The sequence below is a fragment of the Nuphar pumila genome, chromosome 12 (genome assembly GCF_984573655.1).
Source record: "Nuphar pumila chromosome 12, dmNupPumi1.hap1.1, whole genome shotgun sequence".
Taxonomy (NCBI): Eukaryota; Viridiplantae; Streptophyta; class Magnoliopsida; order Nymphaeales; family Nymphaeaceae; genus Nuphar; species Nuphar pumila.
The window spans coordinates 87,037,852-87,054,085 of NC_143260.1; the positions used below are offsets into that span (position 1 = coordinate 87,037,852).

Here is a 16,234-nt window from a genome sequence, read left to right on the forward strand (position 1 = left end):
TGGGGGTGAGGCAGGGCGGGGCCCGTTTCCCCTTGGTCTATTGTCATCCCTTAGAAGGATTGGAGATGGAGTGGGGCGGGGTCAAGGCGGGGATCGGGACGGGGGAGGGGCGGGGCGGGGGAAAGCGTCAGTCCATCCCCGCCTCCATCCCCGCACGGGGATGGATTTTAACCTTCATTCCCATTTCATGCCCCTCATCTCTGATCCAAACGGGGTGAGGTGGTGCGAGGCTCCGCTTTCCCCCGGTCCACTGCCATCCCTATGGTGAACCCCTTAATGGGAACAAATAGGGAAATGTTTTTTTGACCAAATCTATCCAAGAATCACTCTTGGATCCATTTTTTTGGACATAAAAACATAATTTTTTGGATGTTGAAAATTTGGTAGTGGCGACTTATGAATGTCACCAAGTTGACGGGATGTTACAAGTTCAAAACCCATGGGTAGGATGAAGTTGGGCATACTTACCGATAGGCAGGAGGGACCTCTGGGGTTTTATCAACAGGAAGCCAGCTAATGTGATGTTGTGGTAGGGCTTTTTCACTTGGATTATTAAAAAAAAAAATCAGTACATTAATGTGTATTTTTTGCCTGTTGATTTTTTTTCAACCTTTTAAAAATCCACTATACACAATGAAAAAATGATGCACCTTTGAACCCGCAGATGCAAAAAAACCTCTACGTTACACTGCTCTTAAGCACAATAATCGAAGGAGAGCAAAACGATACTAAAAAATTGCATAAAATTTAAAGAAAATAATAAATTTTATCATTCATCTCTCTTAACTCAAAAACCCTATAACTAGTATTTATAGGAAAACATGAGAAACTCCAAGTCTATTTTGGATCCAAGAATGCATTACATTGAAAAGATTCAAATATAAATAAAAGCCTAAACTAAGACCAAATTAAAATGAATCTCTTGAACCCGAACTCCGCTCCTCCATCAGAAAACATGGTCTAAGAGCCTCTTTCTATTAAACCAAACACACGTAAGTCACATCGTAAGGTTAGATGTGCCCCAAAAGAAAAAAAATACAGTTTTTCCACTAGATCCTTTGCCAAGAAGGGGGCAAACAACTGATGATAATTTGAACATGTTGTCTGATCTCACAAGCTTGTTACTCTCCCAGCTTGCTAATCCAAGAAAGAAAGAAAAGAGAAAAAAAAATCTTATTTTCAAAGTTATTGCAATATTTTTCTATTTTTGTTGACATTGAATAAAAGAAGGTTAAGGCCGAGTAGGGAACCAACAAAACATTCACCACCTTATGTTGCGAGAGACAAAATGCTATCATTTTCTTCGGCCTCTCTCTCTCTCTCTCTCTCTCTCTCTCTATATATATATATATATATATATATATATATATATATATATATATATATATATGAAAATTGGTAGCTGCGAAATGCTTAGGTACTAAATTGGTGCTCAATCACGCTGGTCATCTATCATGCGCGTTGATGAACGGTCACATGCAAAAAAAAAATACCATCAAAATGACAAGTTTTTCTGCCAAAGAGGCATTAACGACAATTTTTTCGCTGCTAATGTCCATTTGACGGAAAAACTCCTCAAAAACATGATTTTTTTTTTGTTTTGCGCTGGCCATCCACCAATACGCGTGTTTGACTATGAATATTTTTTTTTTAAATTCTGACTGAACAGATATGATATATGTACTTGATTTTACAGGGATCAGCTCTTGAAATGTTTGATTTCAACACATGGGTAAGTTTTTATAAGGTTCAAAAAATTAATAATTAAATTTTTTAAGCTTCAAATATCATTTTTTTTCATTAAAAATACATGATTCAGGGTGTGGATTCTTAGTAAATCGACCATGAAACAAAGAGCAAAAAACCCGATTTAGGACATACCCATTACTTATATATATATATATATATATATATATATATATATATATAATATAAAAGGGAGAAAGCGCGGTGTCGAGGTAGAGGTTTGGGAGGCCATACATTGTGGTGGCCTTATCGACTTCCCTCTCTCCCTGTTCGCTCTGTGCTTCGTGTTTCCCCTTCTTGGTAAAAATCCCTCCTCTAACAAACGCGAGAAAACCCAAAGGAAGTTCTTTTCCACCCCGACAGTGAGAGAGAGTGCTCACTGCTGTCTCTCATTTTTCCCACCCGGAACGATGGCTTCCATTCTGGGAGTTTCCTCGCTGCACCAGACCCTCTCCCTCGACCATTCCCGAAGGAGCTCGACTTCCTTCCCTTCATTGGCCTTCGGCGAGAAGCCGCAGCTCGCTTCGCTTTCTTCGTCGAGAAGCTTGAGCCGGGAAGGTTCCGCGGTCTCGTTGTTGCTCAAGGGGTTGAGCGGCCGGCGCCCGTGGCTCGGCTCGGTCTGCTCGGCTATCGCGACGCCGAATTCAGTGCTGAGCGAGGAGGCGTTCAAGGGGCTCGGGGGGCTGTCGAGGCAGGGGATTGATGACGAGGACGTGTTCGGGTCGGGCTTGGGGCTCGAGAGCGGCGGCAAGGACGAGCTCGCTATTGCCGGTTTGGGGCTGCCGCAGCAGCTGGTGGACTCGCTCGCGAAGCGAGGGATTACACACCTTTTCCCAATTCAGGTTCTTCGGATTTCGGCTCTTTGGTCTGGTTTCTTTTACATCAAGATTAACTAATCTCTGTCTTATTCTATCTATTCTGAACCCTTCTTTTCATTTCTTGGTACTTTGGTAGTGTTTAGTGAAGTGTGAAGTTGAGCTTGGGTATTTAGTTAAGTTAAATACCTATAATACATAGTTTTATGATTGTTTGTTTAGTTGTTGGGCTAACCAAAACAGGAAACGAGGCATTTTTCGAATTATAAATGGCGTTTGTCTTAATCCTGAATTCAGTTGGCTGAAAGTTTTTTTGTTAATTTCTTGGTGGTCTTTAGTGAAGTGTGTAGCTAAGCTTGGGTATTTAGTGAAGTTGAAATACTTAGATACACGGTTGTATGATTGTTTGTTTAGTTGTTGAGCTAACTAAAATGCTATGTGCGACATTTTTGAATTGTAAATGGCATTTCTCTTAATCCTGAGAGAGAGGTGTGCCCCCGCACGCACCACTCGAAACCATTCAATCAAATAATTGGATGGTGAAAAAATGCCTACAGATGTGAAGCTACATTATTTGTTTGATAAAGGCAGGTTTTGGTTCATATCATTCGATGTGTGAGAAGGAATTTCAAGGACCTAAAAAAGGAACGGCCCACAATGTACCAACATTTCACAACTTAAACAAATCATGATTTTATTTTGAAAAAACATGGTTAAAGTAGTTGCTGTCAAACAAACGATGCTTAACACATCTATAGTTATGTCACTAAGACACATTTACAATCCAACACTCAAGACAAGTTCGAGACCTGAGTATGCAAATCTTTTTGAAAATAGGACACTAGGACATCCTTTTCCAATTTTTAGTCAATAAATTTTTTTATGTTTTAATATAAAAACATTTTTATTGAAATATTATTAAGGATGTCCAGTTGTGTCACGGGGGATACTTTGCCAAATGGTGTATCCCTGCAACATAGATCCATAGACTGTTGGTTCATGCTGTTTTGACAAAAAAACATGATTTTAAATGCTTGAATGTTTATGGAAATTTTGAGCCGTTGATTTTCAAGCCTTAAAAAATCCTGCTTATGCACCACAGTTTGATGATTCAAGAGCCAGTCGCATTAAAACCAAGCATGTAGATTACATCTATGCAGTCAGATTAAGAAAAAAACAAAACAAAAACCATGAAAATCTTGGTTCACACTCTAGTTCTCATATTTGTAGCACCTACTCCGACTTATTAGAAACCATAATTTTCATTTTTTAGTTTTTCTTTGTTGATCAATCCTTACAGTTATGATCTGCATATATATTTTTTTAGAAGAAAACAAGTTTTTGATCATGTGATTGTGATGTGCAAGTATGTTTTTAAAGTTCTTCAAAAATTAATGGGCCACAATGTGCCAAAATTTCATAACTTAAGAAATCCTATTTTCACATTCAAAAAACATAATCCAAGGCAGGAGACCTATCAAATAAACTATGTTGAATTCAACTATGAGGTCTGATTGAGAAGATGCAACCTGTACACATGGTTTGTAATAAGTGGGTGCAGGTGCTCTTGGAGCATAGCATTACTCCCTCCCTCTCTCTCTCTCTCTCTCTCTATATATATATATATATATATATATATATATAGAGAGAGAGAGAGAGAGAGAGAGAGAGAGAGAGAGAGAGAGAGAGAGAGAGAGAGAGAGAGAGAGAGAGAGAGAGAGAGAGATTTGGGAGGAAAATTCAAGAGAAAGGAAAAGAAAAAATTGATCTTTTAAGTCTCTTATGATGGTTGAAATACTGACAAATACCTTATAAACTTTAGAATCAAGTGTCTTCGTAACAAATTGCAATGCACTAGATACTTTTTCAATTCGATGATTGTGATTGAATATCTTTAACATTGTTCATGAAAATGTTGGAGAATAGCATATCATAAAAATGTTGGATAATATCGTATAATTTGAATCCAAGATAGTTGTGATTATGGTAGTCACTGATGACTTGATTTGATTTGCAATTTGCATACCTTTCTTGACCTTTTGGCTAAGGTCAAATGTAGTATCTGATTCTTATCAGTGTAATATTGGATTTGAACAGATTTGTAGTTTGCACTGTTTTGAAATTTTGTTATGTTTGTCTATTTCTAGAGAGCTGTCTTAGTCCCTGCAATGGAAGGACGTGACATTATTGCCCGTGCAAAAACTGGGACTGGTAAGACGCTGGCCTTTGGTATCCCAATAATTAAACATTTGACAATGGATGGTGAAGGAAAAGTGCATGCAAGGTATCATTCTTTTACCTATAACATTTTTGTTCTCGCAAATTTCTCTTGGTATTCTGATTCTATGCAAGGGCTGTTCATTGGTTTCGACTTTGAAATAGCTATGGATTCTTAACTTTCTTCATTCCTCAGACGATCAGGACGTCTTCCTCGAGTTTTGGTTTTGGCACCAACCAGGGAGTTAGCGAAGCAAGTAGAAAAGGAAATACAAGAATCAGCACCTTATCTCAAAACTGTTTGTGTTTATGGTGGGGTTTCCTATAATATTCAACAAAATGCTCTTGCTCGTGGTGTTGATGTGGTGGTTGGAACCCCAGGCCGCATAATTGATCTTATTAACAGCAACAACCTTCAGTTGGGGGATGTTAAGTATTTGGTTCTTGATGAAGCCGACCAAATGCTTGCTGTTGGATTTGAGGAGGATGTAGAGGTTATATTAGATAAGCTTCCATCTGAGAGGCAAAGCATGCTTTTCTCAGCAACAATGCCTGGATGGGTGAAGAAGCTGGCAAGGAAGCATTTGCATGACCCTCTGACAATTGATTTGGTAATATTCCCATCAGTATTACCTTTTATATTGTTGAAAAGTTCCATCCTTATTCCATCACATGTTCTCACCTTTTTTTTGAGGAAAATAAATTTTTTAGCAAAAAGTTTGTTGTAGTGTTGTGGTTAAATTTGAAACCACAAGCCTAACTTTTTTCTTTGGTTTCACCTGCTGTGTGCTCTGTGTGAAGACTTATTCATGTGCCTTTCTCTAAATATAATATAAAATAATTAGTCATGATTGTGTTATGTATGTGTGTATTTTGAAGGCTATTGGCAAGCCATAGTATCTCTAGCAAAAGAGTCTTTGGTTGGAAAGTGATGGAGTTGCTTCCTCCCAATTTTTCTAGTAAAAAAAATTCACTAGATGGGCACATGTCTTTATGGATGACATTAGTTATGTACCTAGTTGTTTGTGACTGCATCTATGTGTAGTCATGCACGTATAAGAGTGAAGTTATGCATGCTATTACTAACATTATGAAGTTGAAGCAAATGAATTCTTAGGTACTACTCTGTAATGTAGTGGGTTTTTACATGAATTCCACTTAATTCCAGTCTATAATGTGTTCACCTCTGCTCAAGTTTGAGCTACTTTCATTATTTATACATGTTTTTATATTGCTTCAAACACGCATTGTTGAGAACTCAAATAACAACTTCTTTCTCTATTTAGGTTGGTGATCAGGAAGAGAAACTGGCAGAAGGAATCAAACTCTATGCACTGCCAACAACTAGCACTTCAAAGCGTACAATCCTTGGGGATATGATTACAGTATGTGCTGGCTACCCAACTCACCCTCTCACTCCCCCTAAAAATACATATGCACACACATGCATGTGCACACATGTACACACAACTATCATGCTCAGATGTTTAATTAAGACATAGCTTACCGATTTTTATTGCTAATAAGTGCATCAAACAAAAGGTCAATATTATATGACATGGAATTATATTAATAAAAGCTCATACTGTTTTTACCAAAAGTGTACTTTCTAGGGAATCTGTAAAACTAACTCAATCCTCACAAATATACTGTTTCTCATTGCTGAAAAAGCCTTGAACTGCCACAAGTCAATATTTCAATGTTTCTTTCTTTAAATCTTACCACCTTTACAGAACTGCCACTAAATGATAATCTGCATGTGGATATTAGAAGTTGCTATGGTTCAGGTGCACAAGGGTCGGACTTATCTGTGAGGCAGACAGACTTCTGTTTGAGAGTAGCTTCAGGTTCTGCGGCTTTGGTGCAGGAGAAATGAACTTTGAACCCATACCAGATTTGTATTAGGAAGACCTCAAACAGAATTGCTGTACTATTAATGCTTCACAGATGACTTTGTATGCTCTAGACACTATGCAGATAAAAAAATAACTTTTAGAATTCTGTTACGTTTAGCATGTATAGAGCTATGCAGGTGTTTGTTACTTAGCAAGTGGATGCATAGCATAAAAGTCAATGCGGAGAAATTTAATGCATATGTAAAACTATCCCGTGCCTGCTGGTGCATTAGAGCTACTGAGGCATATTTTGTTTATCCTAAAGTTTCCAGAATCTATCATTTTTCTGTTTCTTTTTGCCTGTTTACATCTGTTTCCAGTTTTTAATTTATTCAGTCCTTGCTCTTTTTAAAGTACTTTACTGGCAAAAAACTATTGACCATAAGTATTTTACTTGTGAGATGTGATGTTACCTTTGTTTGTCCAAATTTTACATTTGCATATGTAAGGCCTTGTTTTGTGAATTCAAATATTTAATGGAAAAGGGTTATTCGCCGCAGTTTTTCTAGTTGTTAGATGAAATTTGGACTTTGTAGGTCCATATTCCAGATATATGACACCTGATTGATTTTTATTTGCTGAATGATCTCTAATTTTCTACTTTTGTCTTGTGTTGTTTTCTTGCTCATTTTTTTCTGAATTCCCTTTATTTATAGGTATATGCAAAAGGTGAAAAGACCATTGTTTTCACTCAAACAAAACGTGATGCTGATGAGGTATCAATGGCATTAAGTAATAGCATAGCTTCTGAAGCATTGCATGGGGATATTTCTCAGTATCAACGTGAAAAAACATTGAATGGATTTCGCCAGGGCAAATTTTCTGTGCTTGTTGCAACAGATGTTGCTGCCCGAGGTCTTGATATTCCCAATGTAGATCTGGTAAGTTGATTCAGTTCTATGTGATCATTGCACAATGTTTGCAGTTGGGTCTCTTAGTATTTCTTTTGTGTGATTGGCACACCTTTTGCCGTTTGGGATTGACAGTTTGTCACCCTTTCTTTTGTAACAGTTTACATGTAATTTTTTATAGGCAATTTTTTTGATAGGCATTTGCATCTATTTTTACTTAATAACATTTTCCTTCTTTTCAAAGAAAGAAAAACACATTTTGTCACTATCTTTTTTGTATTATAGATTCAAAGCTAATGAACGCTACTCATTTTTGTTTTTTTCTCTGGGAAATTATGAAGTATGAATGGTTAGAATATGTGAATGTAGTTAATTTACTAAACATAACAAGGTTAGTATCATAAACTACACAAGTGCCTGTCCGTCATTTCTAGTTTGTATTTTGCAAAACACATCCTGCAGTGTTAAGTATCGAGTATTGTTCATGAGGTCGACATCTACTTATGTATAGTTTTTTTTTGTGTTTTCCTACGGAACTGTTTTTTGCCATCCCTTTTTTCCTGGTATGCTAATACTTTTGCCATTGACTTAATTAGGATTTCCTCTGGAAATTGAGCTCCTTTTCAATTTTGGTTCTTTAACACCCTGAAAAAATGCAACTAAGCAGCAAGCTGCACAAATGCCATTATGAAATGATCTTCTGTTTTGGGGATACAGATGTATCAATGGATGACATTAGCTTGTTTCTTTTTTTTTCTTGCAGATTATCCACTACGAACTACCAAATGATCCAGAAACTTTTGTCCACCGTTCTGGCCGCACAGGGCGGGCTGGAAAAGAAGGCATTGCAATTTTAATGTTTACTAGTAGCCAAAGAAGAACTGTCAAATCTCTTGAGCGTGATGTAGGCTGCAGATTTGAATATATTAATCCACCTCAGATAAAAGAAGTCTTGGAATCATCAGCAGAGCAAGTTGTCTCTACTCTAAATGGCGTGCATCCTGAATCAATAAAGTTCTTTCTTCCAACAGCCCAGCGATTGATTGAAGAAAAAGGAGCCAATGCTCTTGCTGCTGCTTTAGCTCACCTGAGTGGTTTCTCTCAGCCTCCCTCATCCCGTTCTCTTATTAGCCATGAGCAGGTAAAGTGTTGGTTGTATATTTCTAACTGTCTAAATCTGTGGTTGTATATTTCTAACTGTCTAAATCTGACACATTTGATGTTTCTTTCCTATAAGACTATTTCTTCATTTAATTCTTATTTAACTTGAAAAACACGTGTTTCTGATTCTAGAATGAAAACATACGTTTTTTGAAGGAATAGAATGAAAACATACTGTTCATACAGACTGCAAATGTTTTTTGGTCTGCGAACACTTGTGCCATTTTTATATTTTGAAAATTCAGGCATTCTTTTTAATCCAATGCTCTGCCAGAACTTGGCAAGATTGCATCATTCACAACCAATGACATTCACAAAAGGAGAATTTTTCTATGCAGATCAAAGTATCAGACTCTGATTCTTTACCACCTTTTAGTAAAGTTTATTTTTTTGAGGCAAAAAAGGAAAAAAAAGAATCTTGCACCTCTTATAAGCATCCAGTGAAGAATTTGAGGATGGGAGGGTAGTCAAGGAGAGGGATCTTCAGAAGTGCGGAGGCTTGAGAGGGATGAGGGGTTGAGAGAGGTGGTAACCTGAGAGAGACTGTCAGATGTCAGTGCTAGTACTTTGAGATGACCTGCCAAATTAGAGTCAATTAATCTTTTGGCTGACAAGCATATGCTTGTAAAACCAATTGATGCGTGCAAATAGTATGCTATGACTTCCACCAGACAGCCACATGCCAGGGTTATTTTACTCGTTCCATTTGAATGCATGACCTATGTAATGCTGTGCTGTCATCTCCTCTCTAAGTTACGGTGTTATGTATGCTGTTTCAATTTAGTCATTATGAGAATATTGTATTGGCATTTTTTGTGAAACTTCATTTCTGAAGTCATGTTTTATCAGAAAGTTGCTAACATTGATGCAATAAATGAAATGTACTGCCTATGTATATAATGCAAAATCTATTTCATTAGAGCCTTTTTTTTTCTTTGGGTAGGCAGCTGGGGAATAAGCCCTGTGGGATTCGAACTCGAGACCCTTTGGTTATGATCTATGTCACAGGGATTCGGCTAGCAGGGTGCCGCACCCGCGTCGACACCCGCGTCGACTCGACGCGGGTGCGGCACCGGGTGTGTTGACCGCACCCAGGGTCATTTTGGTCCATTTTTTTTGTTTTAAAAAAAAAAATCCCTATGAAATGGGCTGCAGAATTTAAAAAAAAATTCCAGCGGGACCCGCACCGGGGGGAACCCCCGGACCCCCCTTATATATATTTACATTTTTGCCCCTGCCGCACCCCCGCACCCGGGTTTTTTGGAAGTGCTGAATCCCCGCACCCCCACCCATGTGATATAGGTTATGATAGTGCAACTTAATTGTAGCAATTGTTGCCATTAGGCTGATTATAAAAATCCTAAATCTAACCATCCATCATGCTCTTGGCCTTCTCGTAGTGATCGTTAAAATGAGGAATCATTTTTATGATGTTGGAAATTTTCTGCTGTAGATGCATTTTCTTTATATATATATATATATATATATATCCCATTGTGTTCATTTTGACTTATGCTTAAAAGGAATCAAATATGCTTGTTCTTCTAATTGGCTATTTCATGGTTCTGCTGCAGGGGTGGGTGACATTACAGTTGACTCGTGAACCAGGGTTTTCAAGGGGGTACTTGTCTGCAAGATCTGTGACTGGGTTTCTGTCTGATGTTTATTCTTCTGCTGCAGATGAAGTCGGGAAAATTTGCCTAGTTGCAGATGAAAGAGTATGTATCCATTCTGCTTTTAGTTGAGATAGATGTGTGTGTTATATTCATGTACAGATTGCATAGGCAACTACCATGGAGAGCACGTGCTGACTAATTTATCTTAGGACTAACAGTTCACTGCATATATGTTGTATTATGACTGACTGACATCTCTTATTAGTAAAATTGCACTTACATCCACTTAATATGGGTCAATAATTGACCCCTATCTATTCATCAGACTGGATATGTTTATGAACAGGAACTCTGGATATGATAAGCTTGTTACCTGATTATATCTGAAGTTCTGTTTTGCCGTGCAAACTTCTATTGTTATTCCAAAGTTGATCTGTAGGACTGACCAAATAGTAGATTAAGTTTTGGATCTTGACCAATATCAGATCCGTCATGATAACATATATATCAATTATCAATTGAGGAAAAACTTCTTTGCTACATGGGGCTCTTAAATGCTTAGTATGATTTTGTGTGACTGAAAGAAAAATTAAAATGGTGTTTTAGGTGTTAACCTGTTAAGAAGAAAAAGCCAGGTGGGCACTATGTCTGGATGATGATATCAACCTGGTTTTCATCGAGGTGTTCTTTGTGTCTTGAATGCTCCTTGCTGGCACAAAGCCACGAGCTTCTGCCCTCAATCTTTATAAGCAACACCTCCTGTGATTTTGGCTTGCTGGATTCTCTGATTGTAGGCAACCTTCCTGCTCGCCAATGATGACCTCTGGCTACTGATGGCACTTCCGGCATCTTCCAACACAACCCCCCAATCCTCACACCCACCTCTCTAGTTTGCTTTCTTCCATTTTCTAGGGCTTCATTAATATAATAGTTTCAATTAGCACCTGAAGAGATCTTAGTTCTTGGTGCTAAAAGAAAGTTGTACTCCCAAGTGAATAGCATATAGTAGCATTTTGGTTGACCCTCCATAAAAAGCTGAAATTTAGTGGACTGAAAGGAAATTATGTTTATTTGGAGAAAGTATGCATTTCCTGTCGAAGATGGCTTGAAAATTTACGTGAATGATGGCAACACAAGTATTGAATGGTTAGAACTTAGAGCACATTTGCCATGCTTTGTTGCTATTATCTGTATGTCGAGTTCAAGTATGATGTTGAAGATAGTCGGTCCTTGCATTATAATTTTTGTTCTGAAATGCATAGCTTATTGCTAATAAAATGTTGTTAGTGATGGGAAATTGTGGAAGGAGAAAGGCAAGTTAAGTGTTCTAATAACCAAACTGAGTAACTGATTGAGATTGTCCTAATTTTTGAACCCATGTGCATCCATCAAGCATGTTCAGGTTGTAACTGTTCTAGGATTCTTGGACTATTTGGCATTCTAGACTCCTTTAAAACAAAAACTAATCAAAAGGTAAGTTGACTACTCATTTACTGCTTGTCATCCAAACAAGATAACCAGGTTTAGAGGGTATTCAGAAATAAGGGTTTTATGATTGCCTATGTAAAACTGAATGTATTACTGTCGAGAAGTTCTACAGTGTTTTTTTAATTATTAGATGATTTCTGGACTTTTATCCTTCTGAAGCTATTTCTTCTAATCTTGGTAATAATAATGATTCTAGGTTCAAGCAGCAGTTTTTGATATGCCTGAGGAGATTGCTAAAGAGCTTCTGGCTAAGCAGATACCACCAGGAAACACCTTAACCAAGATCACAAAGGTAAGAATTGCTATCACCTATCAGATAACTGTTTTAACATTTATGTTAAATTTCTTTTGTCTGTCATTCTCCCTATCTCACTGGGATCTATCCATCCTTGCCATAAATATGTTGCTTCTGCTCATCAATTGTTTAGCCTTTGATTTGTTCCTGGTGCACAATTTTGAAATGTTACAACACAAGATTGTCTATATCCTTTGAGGCACTCTTTGAATAATTACCAGACCATATTTTTTATTCTGAGTTTACTTTGAAAAACGTTAACTTCCATTTCACATTCATGTTGAGAAGGAGTGTCATAGTAAAAGTCTTTAGATTCCAGGTAATGGAATCTTAGGGTTAGTTGGAGTGGATTTGATATGAAACGTTATGGAGCTTAAGGTCTCATGCATGGAGGTCTTGGGGTCCAGAATTCTGATCAAGAATGCTGAGGTAGGTCACCAGAGCCCCCAAAGTCAATATAAAAGATACATTTAGCACCATTATTTCCCTTTAGGAAAGGAATTGATTGTGCTATAAAATATAAAATTTTCTGCTTTTTTTAGTTGATATTTGATTGGATAAGTTGTCCAGTTTGGGACTGCTTTTTCACCTTCATGTACGTTGGTATTTTTCCTAACCTACTCAAAAAGCAGTCCTGTGTCTGCTTTTCTTTTCTGAAGAGAAAGGAAGACATGAGGGGTTACTGAATGTGTAGTGATCAGGTACCATGATTATTTAGTAATAGGGAAAATGTCTTAAGGCTTTCTTTATCTAGAATTGAAAAGGAAAAAAAGCTGAGATTAAAAGAATTGTTTTTTTTTTAAAAGCGGAGCAATAGAAAATAAAGTATGCTTGTCTATACCATTTTTCCTCCAGGTCTACTTCCTTCATTGCCTCAAATGATCAACTCCTTTTGGCATCCATCTGTGCTGTATGTGCATGTGTGTCTAGGGTCATAAACATATTCAATTTGAACCTAGGAAGGAAACAGTCATCAATGGTTCTAGGTGGATTAATCATGCTGATATTTTGATAGGCTGCAATTTCTTGAAAAATATGAGGATGTGTCTGGATATGTTCTTGATTCTTAATTTTGTTCTCTGGTAGTTGCCACCTCTACAAGATGATGCCCCTCCAAGTGACAACTACGGTAGGTTTTCCAACCAGGATAGAGGTTTCCGAGGATCCAGCAAGGGCTCAAGCGGTTCCCAGAGGTGGGGTGGTCGGGGCTCTTTCTCTGGTGACGGGGATAATTTCCGCCGGGGTGGCCAAAGTTACAGAACAGGGAACAGTCGATCTCGAAGTTCAAGAACCAGTGATGATGATGATTGGCTCATCAGTGGGAAGCGAACAAACCGATCCTCTGACAGGTAATTCTTGCCATTAGCTTTAATAACATATGTTTATGTTCTTATCTTTCAATGTTATTTCTGATGAGGCACTTCACTAGACATGGTATCTTGGTTATATTTTCTTTTCATGTCTTCAACTCTCATTGGTAGCATCTGGTCAGATCCCTCTTCCGTGTTTTTAACAAGGTTTCTCTCTTTTGGGAAAAGACTCAAGCATGATATAGTCTGTTTGCTACATGTGCAAAATATGTTTTCGTTGGTGCAATTAAAGGGACCAACATTAGGATCAACAGTTAAATAAAACTGCTGCTTAGTTTTTCAGATGCCAGCTTCATTACTGCCCAGTGATCATTTTGATTTGGATTTGTACTCCCTTGTCAATCGTTGATGGTATAGGCAATAATGACTTCTCGTTCAGCAATATCAAACTTACTAATTTTATATAGAGTAACAAGCCACAGATATGATTGTCAGCCAATGAATTTTGTGAAGACAAAAAGATATGGTTGACATCTTCCTAATCAATAAATCTTGTTGCTTTATTTTACATGAGAGACGGGGTACAAATTCTGAATATGTTTGTACTTTTTGTTCTGCAGAAGCTCGGGTGGTGCGTGTTTTGTCTGTGGCCGATCAGGACACAAGGCAGCAGATTGTCCGACCAGGCAGAGATACTAGTTTTGGGATTCTACTTCTTGAACAGGTTATATTCTGCCAACTGGTCTCCAGTATAATACCTGGGGTTGGTTAGTTGCAATGCCAAGAATTGTGAAGTCTCCAGCAGCATCGGTGAATGGCAGAAAAAGATTACAGATGATGGCTTATGCATCAAACTACGGCTGGATCATATACAGTTTTTGGTGCTACGAGAAAGCCTGTTCATATCAAATATCTTGTTTTCGTGGGGGTTGTATGAAAAATGGTTGTATGCAAAATGAGACCGATCATTTTCTTTTTGTCTTCATTACAACAGATATTTAACTTAATGAAGTTAAAACCCTTTTTGCTTTAGCACTTCAACCTACTTTTCATTATGCCTCTGGTTTATGTTATGCATGGATGGATGTCATAGTTCTCGGCTCATCTGGTTGGGGTGACTTGTGAATGTCACCAAGTTGATGGGATGTTACTGTTAAGATTAATGTATCATTTTGTTATATAAGTATATATATAATAATATATTATATATATTGTAATAATATATATGTTGGGGGTCAAGTCAAATTAGCTCATTCTTTAATGAGGGATGACTTCCTTTGGTTTGCTCCTTTTTATCTTTTGTTTTGCACTATTTTTTCTCTCTTTTTTTCGGTCTTAATTGGAGTGTGTGTGTAAGGGTTGGGTGAGTGATGGATAATATTAGGCTTGTGTATCGAGTGTATTTTTAATGAGGTTTAAATATAATTTTTTATTTTTATTTTTAATGTTCATTATAAATATAGTTATTCATTATCATTTTCATGTGTGTCCTTTTAGCTTTTATGTTTGTGTTTAAATCTATAATGTTTTGATTCTTGGAGTTTATCATGGAGTGTATTGGAATCCGAATAATTTCGTGACATGGTATCAGAGCCAAGCATCGGGGTTTTGGAAAAGATTCATATTAATGAATAAAATGAATTCAAGGATTTCACACTCTAGTATGTATCTTTGGCTTCTTGTTTTTCATATATAAGTTTTAAAAGTAATTATGTTTGAAAATAAATATTTTTTTAAAGTATATAGAAATTATTGTGTTTTGATATATATATATTGGATTATGGATATGCGTAATTAACATCTATATGTTGCAAAGATACATATGCTTTTGCATTCACTTTATTTGAAAAAAAAATATTTTTATATTGTGCCTTATTGTGCATACTTTTGTGGGATTTGTGATTGTATTATTTTAGAACACTTCTTTTTTGTTAGTTTTGTAGGTAATGTGAGTGTTATTTAGAGAGTAGTTATCCACTTAAGTTGAATACGTGGCTTCTTAAAATATTATGTGTTTTGCAAAGTACTAAAAATTTACATTTCTTAACGTATATATATGGACTATCTTTGAAATATTATGATGTGATTAAGCATGAACTTTTATCGTGATCATTTTTAATAAGTTTTTTTTTAATATTTCATATATATTTGAGCAATATTGCTCTATTAAGTAAGATTATTTTCAAATCACACGTGTTAAATTAAGATTTTTTTTTTGGCATATGATTTAATAAGTCTTTATTTAATGACATAAGCATGGCTTGCTATTGTATAATAAATGCATCTATCTTTTGTGATTTCTCTCTTGCGTATTGATATTCTACATCATGCTTATTGAAGAATGTTACGTTATGAGAAAAAACTCTTGTTTAAGGTGATCATATATGTGTGGTTGTGCACTAGTGCACTTAAGTTTTTTTATAACCCTTTGAGAGTTTCCATATGATTGTTTTCAATTGTCTTACAGTAGACTTATGATTTAGCTCTAACCTCTTATCATATATATTCTTGTTTTTTTAATAAGACTTATTGACCTTTTGTATATGGCGTGTTTTGTGCACTTGTTTCTCATTGATGAATTTATGATCTTTTCAAATCGCATAATCCCATCACCTCTATAACAAAACATCATATATTGCATATAATTGCATCAATTGACATATTGTTGTACATATGATTGCACTAATTTTATGCTAAGGTTTTTACTTAACTTTATTTGATTTGATTTAAAACTTGTTTTTTTTTTTAAATAAGATATTTGATATGAACTCACACCTATTTGAAAATAATTTATGTGAGTATGTATTACCTTTTTATGGCATTTGGATTGTCAATCATAA

At 36.5% G+C, this 16,234-nt stretch overlaps 1 protein-coding gene across 1 annotated transcript; it reads left to right on the plus strand.

Moving 5' to 3' along the window:
• The first annotated feature begins 1,941 nt into the window (after positions 1-1,941).
• LOC149821135 (DEAD-box ATP-dependent RNA helicase 3B, chloroplastic-like) lies at positions 1,942-14,435 on the plus strand. The gene is made up of 10 exons (XM_089983481.1): positions 1,942-2,588; positions 4,709-4,845; positions 4,975-5,389; positions 6,065-6,163; positions 7,330-7,554; positions 8,288-8,665; positions 10,260-10,403; positions 11,986-12,081; positions 13,171-13,433; positions 14,015-14,435. Exons 1-10 carry the CDS (start codon positions 2,157-2,159, stop codon positions 14,091-14,093), a joined length of 2,268 nt encoding a protein of 755 aa, XP_089839607.1. The 5' UTR covers positions 1,942-2,156; the 3' UTR covers positions 14,094-14,435.
• The last annotated feature ends 1,799 nt before the right edge of the window (positions 14,436-16,234 follow it).

Bases quoted from the DNA above. Each gene is read 5' to 3' on its own strand.
- LOC149821135 (XM_089983481.1), top strand. From the start codon at position 2,157: ATGGCTTCCATTCTGGGAGTTTCCTCGCTGCACCAGACCCTCTCCCTC. The intron at 5,390-6,064 runs GTAATATTCCCA...TTCTCTATTTAG, and splicing joins ACCCTCTGACAATTGATTTG to GTTGGTGATCAGGAAGAGAA. The intron at 10,404-11,985 runs GTATGTATCCAT...TAATGATTCTAG, and splicing joins GCCTAGTTGCAGATGAAAGA to GTTCAAGCAGCAGTTTTTGA.